The sequence below is a fragment of the Rhinopithecus bieti genome, unplaced genomic scaffold (genome assembly GCF_001698545.2).
Source record: "Rhinopithecus bieti isolate Rb0 unplaced genomic scaffold, ASM169854v2 scaffold_5132, whole genome shotgun sequence".
NCBI lineage: Eukaryota > Metazoa > Chordata > Mammalia > Primates > Cercopithecidae > Rhinopithecus > Rhinopithecus bieti.
The window spans coordinates 1,022,964-1,033,754 of record NW_016804791.1 but is presented as its reverse complement, the minus strand read 5'-3'; the positions used below and the strand labels follow the sequence as shown (position 1 = coordinate 1,033,754).

The following is a 10,791-nucleotide window of genomic DNA, read 5'->3' as shown; positions in this document are numbered from 1 at the left end:
TCTCTCGTATTTTAAAGCATCACATTTACAAGTTTCAAATGTTAACTTAATCCACCGTTATAAATGTGGCCATGGAACTGACATACACTACAGCATGCCACTGCAAGTCTGAAGGGGTTTTAGTCACCAATATGCTTGGAACCTACTAGCATCTGAGTTGTATTTTTCGAATACTTCAACTTTTCCATTTTAAGTTACTAGGTCAATATTTATTCTATGCCAAGTTGAGTGGCTGCTATGATGACACAATTTTTAATTGAACATTTTTGGGTTTATAAAACACCTTTCATAGATGGCATTGTAGCAGAATGACTCCCCAAAATGTTCCCAGAACCTGTGAACATGTTACATAGCAAAGAGACTTTGCAGATGTCATTGAAATTATGGACCTCAACATCAGGAAATTATCCTGGAATATCTGGGTAGGTCTCAATTACCTGGGCTCTTAAAAACAGAAAACTTTCTGTGGCTGGAGGTAGGACAGATGTGGAGGAAAGTGAAGTCAGAGGTATTTGAAGCATAAGGATTCCACACACCATTGCCGGTCTGAAGATGGAGGATTGGATGACACCTGAAGCAACTGAGAGAGGATCCCAGCTGACAGCAGTAAGGAATAGGACCTCAGACCTACAAATATAAGCAACTGAATTCTGTTAACAATCTGAATGAGCTTGGAAGCAGATTTTCCCCCAGAGCCTAACACCTTGATTTTGGGCTTGTGAAGACTACAGCAGAGGAACTGGGCTAACCCACCTGGTCTTCTGATTTACAGAAGTGTGAGATGATAAATTTGTGTTGTTTTAAAGCACTACATTTTTGGCAACTTGTTAGTGCAGCAATAAAAAACAAATGTACATATGTATGGAAACTGAATTCTTTTCTCATACATACTAGCTTCCCCACCCCTCTCCCCCCCAAAAGAAAAGAGGACAATGCCATAAATAGTGCAGGAGGGCAGATGTGCAATTGCCCTTTTTGCTTAGCTAGACTCACGGGTCACTATTTGCCCAAGAAGCATACTGATACAAGTAAATTCAGGTAAATTCATCACTGTTAAAAAAAAAAAAAAAAAAGATGGACGACCAGCTCCTATTATTCCTATTAACTAGTTAATTTATGTTAAAATTCAGGAACTGACAATGTTTTCGGAAATATTATCTTCCAAAGAGTAATTAAGATCCAACTTCAAGAAATAAACTTATTAAAAACATTTCCTCAGTCTAGTCCCATAGTGTTTTAAGTTTGGTCAAAGAAAAATATTTGATTTTTTTCTGTCCCATTCCTATAATCCTCCCCTCCCCTTCATTTAGGCACCCTAGTCCAACAATCAAAGCTAAAATCTAGCAATGCACTTAAGTAAAGGTACAAGGAAAGAAAAACCACCCAGAAATAGGTATTTGGCACGAAGAGGAGGATCACATGATCTTTTCATGACATTTAAGTACTAGCACCTCTCCTAATAAAAACTGGCTAAAGCCCCACTACTTATTCAGCGGATATTTCTAGAACACTGTCTAGTGACAGGCCCTGTTCTAGACACTGGTAATAGTATGACGCTATCAGAGAAACTACAGTCTGGTGGGATGCACAGGATAATATATACAGCAATGGAGACATGCACAAAGTACAACTAGGGTACAGTAGCTCACTCAAGTCTGAGGAATAAAGACCAAGCTACAGCCAGAAGGAGCAAGCAGGTAGCAGGTGATCAATGTTGGACAAGGCCACTCCAGACAGAAGGACGGGCATACATAAAGATATGGGGATGTGATATAGCCTGTTTGGATAGCTAAACAATTTCACTGTGTGAGAATAAAGGGTGTTAAGTAGAAGAAGGAAGTGGACCTGTAACTGTCAGCCAGGGGCCACATCATAAAGTACATTACACTTTATCCTGGTTATGTTTCAGAATGCTTACTTTGGTAAAAGAATGGAGGGAGGATTAAAATGAAGTAATACTAGAGATTGAAACTAGTAAGGAGGCTATTATATGAATAGAGATGAGGGCCTGAACTTGAGAAGCATTAGTGGAAATGGGGATAAAGTAACCAATTTAAACAATATCCAGAAAGTAAAATATGTGACAGGCATCATAGGTTACCATCAAATTGCCATTTCCAACTTTTTGCCTTCCTCACCCACAACTCAGCATAAAGGTTAGAAACACCAGGTATCAGGACTGGGCGTGGTGGCTCACACCTGTAATCCCAGCACTTTGGGAGGCCAAGGAGGGCGGATCATGAGGTCAGGAGATCGAGACCATCCTGACTAACACAGTGAAACCCCATCTCTACAGAAATACAAAAAAAGTAGCTGGGCCCGGTGGCAGGCGCCTGTAGTCCCAGCTACTCAGGAGGCTGAGGCACGAGAATGGCATGAGCCTGGCAGGTGGAGCTTGCAGTGAGCCGAGATCGCGCCACTACACTCCAGCCTGGGTGACAGAGCAAGACTCCTTCTCAAAAAAAAAGAAACACCAGATATCCACTTACTCAGCTTCATCACAGTTGCACACGAGCCAGTTCTAGATAATCTCTTGGCGGAAGGAGTGTGGCTCTGGTTAAGTTTTTCCTTTCTATTAAAAGAACAGAGGTGCATGTAAAAAATGACCCTATCTTCTTCCATCTTTCTTCATATACTGCTGACTGAGGATACCACATTTGGTGCTATGGCAGTTACTTTACAACTATGAGAGGACGAACCAAGGGCAACAGCCAACGTGCTGAGGATGGCAGAGTAAAAGGATGGAAAGTCCTGGTTCTTGATGGCACAGCTGAGCTGGTGAACTAATCCAGGGCCTGTTTATCTCTGGACTTAAGTATCCTTCCAGCTTAAGCCACTGACTCTCAAGCTCTCTGTTGCTTTCAGACAGAATCAACCAAACTAAAACAAAGAGACGGGGCCTGCTGACTGACCGTGAAGGGTTTATAATAAAGAGGAATTTAAGTTTACTCCCAGTTTTCCGGTTTGGGAAACTACAACAAAAGTGGTGGCTTTTTGGGCAGTGGCATGGGGCAAGAAGGAAGAATGTGTGGTGTGGGTAGGGGGAAAAGTTCGAAGAAGTTTGTTCCTGGACATGTTGATTTGAGATATGAAGGAATCATTTAGGTGGGATGCGTGATTCTGGAACTTGTTCAAAAAGCCTGAATTAGATCCGTAGATGTATGAGAAGTCGGATCTATCACACCTGCCTGACCTTACACTCTGTTGGAGGAGTCTAATGGAGACAGGCGTCAAACGAACGGAGTCCAGACAAAAATGTCCTTATTTGAAGAGTCCTAGAAAGTGGTTCTTTTCTATTCTTTAACGACTTTGAAGATGTATAGGTACTACTTTATAATAAAACTGGTACAGGCCGGGCACAGTGGCTCATGCCTATAATCCCAGAACTTTGGGAGGCTGAGGCGGACGGATCACTTAGGACAGGAATTCGAGAAAAGCCTGGCCAACATGGTGAAACCCATCTCTACAAAAATACAAAAATTAGCCGGGCATGATGGCAGGTGCCTGTAATCCCAGCTACTTGGCAGGCTGAGGTGGGAGAATCACTTGAACCCAGGAGGCAGGGGTTGCAGTGAGCTGAGATCACCCCACTGCACTCCAGCCTGGGTGACAGAGTGAGAAAAGAAATAACTAAAATAAATAATAAATTGGTAGAAACCTGTTAACACAATGAATTTACAAACATTATCAAATACCTGCAGATTTTTATTTTATAAAAATTCATTAGCAGTCAAGATAACCTGAAAACACAAAATCTGGATCTATGAAAAATAAAGACTGCTAAAATGACTACACCAGAGATTCGTCTCAGTATTTGAAACTAATCTGAGTCACCTGCTTTGCTACGTGTGCCAGTCAATTAGGAATATGTGAACAAGCTCATTCCCACGACTCGGAAAGTAGCTCCAGGACGTTTTTATTGGTGGTAGATTACTCTAACGTACACAGGGGAACATAATCACTGAGAAGGCAGCAAGCAATAATTTAGGAACACTGTGCATGATTAAGTAAACTTGAGGATCACGCTATTCTTCCACGAGAAGGAAGTTAATACTGGTGACCCCAATAGAATTATTTTCATGCACACAGCAGTTACAGAAGAAAAGAAATGATCCGCAGCAGCCCAGTCTAGAGAACAGGAAAAACACAATCAGAGCTGGAACGGGCGACCTAACAAAGACACACAAGGACACATGGCAAGCGGTCCCTATAGCCGTGATTATAATAAGGGCATCCCAAAGGTTGATTTTCATATTTACAGAGTTTGAACCAGACAGCTGATGTACTAGGCCTATACATGTAACAGCTATCCTCATCCAAGGCATCTCTGATGAATAGGAAGAATTACCAAAGATAAAAGGAATTTACCCTTGGTATCAAGCAAAATGTTTCAAAACCAAAACTGACTTGAGAAAAATTAGTATAATAGACCAAAATTCGTATCTCAATCCATGAGTCTTCATTCTAAAACAACTGATCACACTGTCCCCTCCGTGAAAACCATAAATGGTTCTGCTGGCTCAAGAAGCCCCTCAGCCCTTCACCCAAGCCCACAACTCATCGGACTAATGAAGTTCTAATCACACTTCCAGTTTTGTCTCCTTTCATTTACGCTCTACTCTAGCTATACTGGACCAGCTGCTACTTCCCAAATCCCACCTGTGCTTTCCCTAGTCCTGCCATTCGGTTCATGCCAACTGTTCTCTGCCCTTGTGGATGCTACCCATTCTTCAAGTTTCATACCTTTGATTTTTCAGCATTCCCTGATCCTGCAACTACATATAGTCTCCTCCTTTACATCCTTGTCTGCTCTTATCAAAACCGTGCTATTCTGTCTTGAATTGTTACCACTGTTGTGTATCTCCTCTACAATACTCTAAATTCCTTAAAGAAGAAAGGACAGTTAACTCATCCTTGCGGCTTCTACCACGTCAAAAATAGTAAGTAACGGTAGGTTGCTGAATTAGTGACGTAAAACACTCAAAGCCCTCAAAAAAACATGCAAGATCAAGTTTATTAAAAGTCTAATAATTCAACTATTTATCATTCTGATAAACATTCATATGCTTTATCTCCTGTTTATAAGCAATATAAAGACATAAATGTAGGAATTAGAAGAGAAGATAGTCAATCAGATTTTGGTTGACAAATTCTAGATTATATTTTTAGTTGTTTGGGCAGATCACTTACTCTTTCCTGTCTGCTTCTTCTGTAACTATTTTACAAACTTGATGTGAAGAATAAGATCTTGTTAATTAGTCAATTTTTAACATCGTTCAGAACAGTCCTCCCTTCGAAAATATTGAATATCATCTCTAGCTTTTCCCAATCAACCACAATTAGCAAAGATTTTCCTGTATCACAGAATGCCTAAAGTGTAAAGCCCACTATATGCCAAAAAATGCATTTTCATTTTCATATAAAAGGTAAAACTCCCTCTATTCTCACAAATTCTTTTAGGCTCTGAAACTATGGCTTCTGGCCATTGTATCCTCCTAATTTATAAACGGGTTTGTTTAATAATCTAGGAGAAAAGGCACACTATGATTTCAAGAGCAGAATATATTCTGAAAGACGGCAATAGCCTTCATGAATAAAAAACAAACCAAATTCAGATGGGGGGGTGGTGCACAGAAAAGTAAAAGGGCAGTAAGAATCCTGAAAACTAAGGTGTTCAGCTGAACACAAAAAGTTTAAGTCTAGAGAATTATTTCTCAACAGTGACACAAGCCAAAGAATTTACAAAGTGCCATGGTTTTCTAGGATCTTTTGTTTGGCTTATTCTCCTCTTCAACTTTTTCTGTCCTGTTCCACTTTTCTCAGCATGTTAACTCATCTCCTTTCATCTCCAAGCTCACATCAGAATTCAACAGAGGACTCATCTCAAGTGGCAGGCAGTTCCTACACCCTTCTGACACAATTCCCAGATACGGCATGAGGAATCCCTTTCTACCCAAGATACAACACTGTAAATTTAGAAACTTATAAATAATACAAGGGAATACAAAGTTTAGAACTGTATAAGACTCCTGGCCTGTAGTACTTCTGCTCTCCTGCATCTTTAAGCCAACAAAATCACGATGGGCAATTTTCATTTGTCAGTCAACTTACAAGGAATTTTAAGCATTGCAGTCAGAGGTAATCCATTCTACAGAACAAAAACCCATCAACCCAAAGCAAGCAAACACACCCAAGCATCCATCTAACTGCAACGACAACTCTCTACCGGCTGCTTTTCTGGGGGCATTTCAATTGCAAAAATCAGGCAAACCAGTTCTTGGACTCGATTCTGCGTGCTCGCTATACTCCAAAGTTAGATGACACAATAAACAACTTCTTCCCTTCCCTCTCCTGTGGTCACGTCACCTGTTGCATCACCTGGAAAGTGGTCTTCAGGGTGTAGGAAAGGAGCACCACCAGGATCTCTAAATAATTCAACGGGGCTATTTTCTTGATAAATGTTAGCCTCATTCATATTTTAACGAGGTTGCCTTGAACACACAAGGCAAGGGTGTGTTGGCTCCTGTTCACCTTTGAAGAGATTCTAGCACAGGCACCCGAAAGCTGTGACTTTCTGGACTTGGAGGGGCTCGGGAGTTTCTGAAGACTAAGCCACGGAGAGAGATGTACAGTTCGGCAGAAGCAGAGGAGCTGGGCGCGCAGGCGGTCGGGACGGGGGTCCTGGGGCAGCCGCGGGGCCGGCAAGTGGGGTTGGAAACGCAACGGAAGCTCTGCCGAAAGGACACAGCTCGTGGGCCAAGGGGTCGGGCCCAGAGCCAGGGTCGCGGCCAAGCTGAGCGGATGGGAGAGGTTCAAGCCCACCTGAGCACTGGCCAAAACCCTCGGGCGGACTGGGTTCACCGGAGCGTCGACGACTGCGAGGATTATAAATGAACAATACTCCCTCCTTTACCCCCGGCTTCCCCCCAGAACTAGGCTGGCGGCGGAGACGCGAGGCAGGAAGCGCCTGGGGCCGGGGTCCGAGCCCGACCGGCGAGAGGAAGCCGGCCTGGGCCAGGGCTCGGGGCCGCCAGGGGCCGCACTCACCATGTCGTACACGTTGAGCACCACTAACTGGTTAGCCCCCATCCTCCTCCCCGCGGCCGCCGCCTCGTCCTCAAGCCGCTCCGTCTCCGCGGGGCCGGAGGCCGCTCTCACCCCCGCGGGCGCTTCAGGGGGCCTGAGCCGGGCACTAAGCGTACAGCCCGGCCCGCGGCAGCCGGGGCGGAAACATCGGGCAGCCGAGCCGCTCCCGGGCGCCGCCGACAGGAGCCTCTGTGGGGACGGGGCCGGACCGTTGGCGGCCCGCTCCGGATGAGGCACCTCCCCTAGGCGCCAGACACGTGGGGAAAGGCGGGGCTTGAGCAAGGGGCGGGCGCCAGGCGCCCCGGGGGCGGGGCCGGCCCGGCGCCGGGACTGAGCCCGCCTGCGCTCTGGTTCCTAGCCGCCGCACCTCGGGACCTAAAATGGCGGCAGCTTCGGCGCCTCCGCGTTCTGGAGGCACGGGGCCCCAGGAACACTACAGTTCCCAGCATGCAGTGAGGATTCCCCTCGCTAGTATAAGCGCAGAGGCGGAGTCTCAACAGTCCTTCGACTACAACTCCCTGCATGCCGCGGGGGTCCCGGTCCTACCAGACCAGGCCTCCCTGGGAGACTACTGCTCCCAGCATGCAGTGCTTTGGAGCTGCGGCCGATGCCTTGCGGTCCGCGGGCGGTGAAGTCTTACACCTTCATTCACCCTGTCATCGCCAGTGCTGCTGCTGTTAGTAGTTCATGTCGCGTTGAGCTCGATGAAGCCAACGAAATGTGGCAAAAGACCAGAGTGATGACCCTAAGTTTTCCAAATCCCTCCTCACTTTTTCTTTGGCAAGGGGAGCGGTGGGGAAACAGAGGAAGACGAGTTACTGGTGTGGGATGAGGTGTAACGTGCATCCAGTTAATCCTCAGTGTGGAATTTACGTTTTGTGAAACTATCCTGCTGAGATGAGAAGGGTCCAGTAACCATAGCTTAGCACAATCTTGGGACGTAGTATGCAGCTCTGCATTAATTTAACAAATATTTGTTGTGTGCTTCCTATGTGCCAGGCAGTGTTGTAGGCCCTCGGGAATACCGTGATAAACAGGAAGAGGGACAAACAAATTATCACTGGTATGTGCTTTGCAGAAAATTTAAATAAGGTGAAGTCATTGAGAGTAATCTTAAATTGGCTGCACGGGGAAGATCGCTGTAATGAGATGAGTTTTAAGCTGAAATATGAATGACAAAGCCAGCCCCGCAAATATGAGGGGGAGGAGTATTTCAGTCAAAGGGAACAAATGCAAAGATCTGAGGCATGAAGGAGTTTTCTGTATTCAAGGAAACAAAAGATCACTGTTGCTGGGACACAATAGGCAAGGACGCCATGGTATTAGATGAGCTGGGCAGGTAGGCAGAGGCCAGATCCCGGAAGGATTTTAAAATTCATAGCAGCGGTTGTATTTTGAATGAAGCCATAAGTTTGGACCAGGGAGTGAAATGATTGTGCGTGTGTTTAAAAATGATTACTTGGGTTGCTGTATGGAAAATGGATTTCAGAGAGGCAAAGGAGGTGGAAACAGGGAGATGAGTGTGGCAGATTGTCAAAATAGCCACAAATTATTTCCAGTCTCCCAAAGTATACTCTTTGGTGGTGTCTCTCCCCACTGACTGCACTGGACTGTGACTTGCTTTGGACATGGGACATTAACATCATGCTAGCAGAGGCTTAAAAAACACTTGTTAGTTGGGACTTGCCCTCTTGCTGAACTTGGGAGTCCTGTGACCACCATTTTAGGAATGAGTGTGGGCTAGCTTGATGGATGATGAAGGACACATGGTCAAGTCATGGCCCACATCCAGCTGACATCCAACCAACTGCGAACAGGTGAAGCTCTCCTGGACTGTCCTTCCCTGGCCACAACCGCATTGATGTGAGAAATAATGTTTTAAGTCACAAAGTTTTGGGGGGTAGTTATGTGGTGAAAGTTAATTGAGTCAACCAATTGGATGCTATTCCAGAAGTGCATGCCAGAAATGGCTTTGTTGTTGCCAATAGTGGTGGAAACTGAAATAATTAGAGTTTAAATATTTTGGAGTAAAGTCTGTGGAACTTGCTAATGGGTTAGATGTTCAGTTGGTTAGTGAGAGAGGATTCAAGAATAACTTCTAGATTTTTGACTTGGTCAATTGAGTGGATAGTTCTGGCATTTATAAGATGTGAAACATTTTGGGGAGGAGCAGGTTAAGGGGAGGGAAATCAAGAGTTACGGTTTGATCATGCCAAGTTGGAGATGCCTTTTAGACATCCATGACTGCCAAGTAGTAGACATTTGGATAAACTGCAGTCATGGCCATTATAGACTTGGGGCTTGGTTGGATGACGTAGGAATATGTATAGCTAAAAAGAAGTGGGCCAAGAAAAAACTCTAGGACCCTTGACCATGTAGAGGTCAAGTAAAGGATGAAGAGGAAGCATGGAGGCAGGAGGAAAATCAGAAAGAACATGGTAACATTGATGTCAAGACTATTGGATTCAGCAGTATAGAGATCACTGGTAGCTTTGACATGAGCGGTCTCTGGGAGGAGTGAGATTTAAATAACTACTTTAACAGTTTGAGAAGCAAATGTGATGAAAAAGAGACAACTTAAACTTGGGGGCAACAGCTGGATAAGGCTATGTGGTCAATGGAGGGCATTTTGAAGATGGGAGATGCTGAGGCATACTTGCATACAAAGAGAGAGAAACTGATAAAGGAGAGGGAAAGATTTGCAAGGACAAAGAAGGGGGAGGGATCCAGGGCACAAGTGTAAGGGTTGCCATTTAGTAGGGGGGATGCTTCATCCATAGTGATGGCATAGAAGGCAGATGCAGAGTTATGGCAGAGAAGGCAAGGAGACAGGCAGGTTAGAAATACGGGAGTGTAGGAAATGAGAGTGTTCTTTCCTGATTTACTCTGATTTTCTCAATGAATTATGAGGCAAGAATATCATCAAAGAGTAAGACGTGAGGAGAGGGGCGTAGGGAGTTTGGAGAGAGAGAAGGTGATGTAAAATAGAGCAAATAAGTAAACTTGGAAAATGCGGTTTTGTCAGATGGTGTTGGGGAACAGTAAATGCTGTGCACAACATTGTTATTTGACTGTCCTCTGGAAGGTTGTTGACAAAGTTCTAAAATCTGTTTTTGGTGTATCAGCTGCCTTGCTTCTCTTTCCTACCGTGGCGTTCCCCTCCACCTTAAGCAATTACACAAACTACGTAATCACATCTGCTAAGTCCTTTTTCCTGTGAAAGGTGGGGAAAAGGCACTACGCATTTTCACCTTATTTAGTCCTGGCTGCAGTCCCCGGAGGGCTCAAACCACAGGTTCCCTTTTAACTTTTACTGTAAACACTCCCTTTGCCCTTTGTGATCTCATCCACTCTCAGCTGTAACTGTTGCATGTATGCTGAAGAGCCACATGTCTCCATCTTCAGTGCTCTTCTCTCTGAAAGTGCTAGGCCAGTATAACCTACAGCCCCTTGGACTTCTCTACCAGGATGTATTGGTTTCCCTTGGCTGCAAATTGCCACAAACTTAGTGGCTTAAAATAACACAAACTTATTTTCTTATAGTTCTAGAGATCAGAAGTCCAAAATGGGTCTCCCTGGGCTAACATCAAGGGCTGTGTTCCTTCTGCAGACTCTAGGGGACAATCTGCTTCCTTGCTTTCCCAGGTTCTAGAGGCTGCCCTCATTCCTTGGCTCATGGCCCCAACACTCCAGTGCCCCCCCCCC

The 10,791-nt window shown here is 44.8% G+C and overlaps 1 protein-coding gene across 1 annotated transcript in view; it reads right to left on the bottom strand.

Moving 5' to 3' along the window:
- The window catches only part of DESI2 (desumoylating isopeptidase 2), a 64,879-nt gene extending 57,396 nt beyond the window's left edge, over positions 1-7,483 (bottom strand). Inside the window, 1 exon segment of the mRNA XM_017870405.1 lies at positions 7,048-7,483. Coding sequence (XP_017725894.1) covers positions 7,048-7,089 — 42 coding nt within the window. The 5' untranslated portion in view covers positions 7,090-7,483.
- Between the last annotated feature and the right edge of the window lie 3,308 nt (positions 7,484-10,791).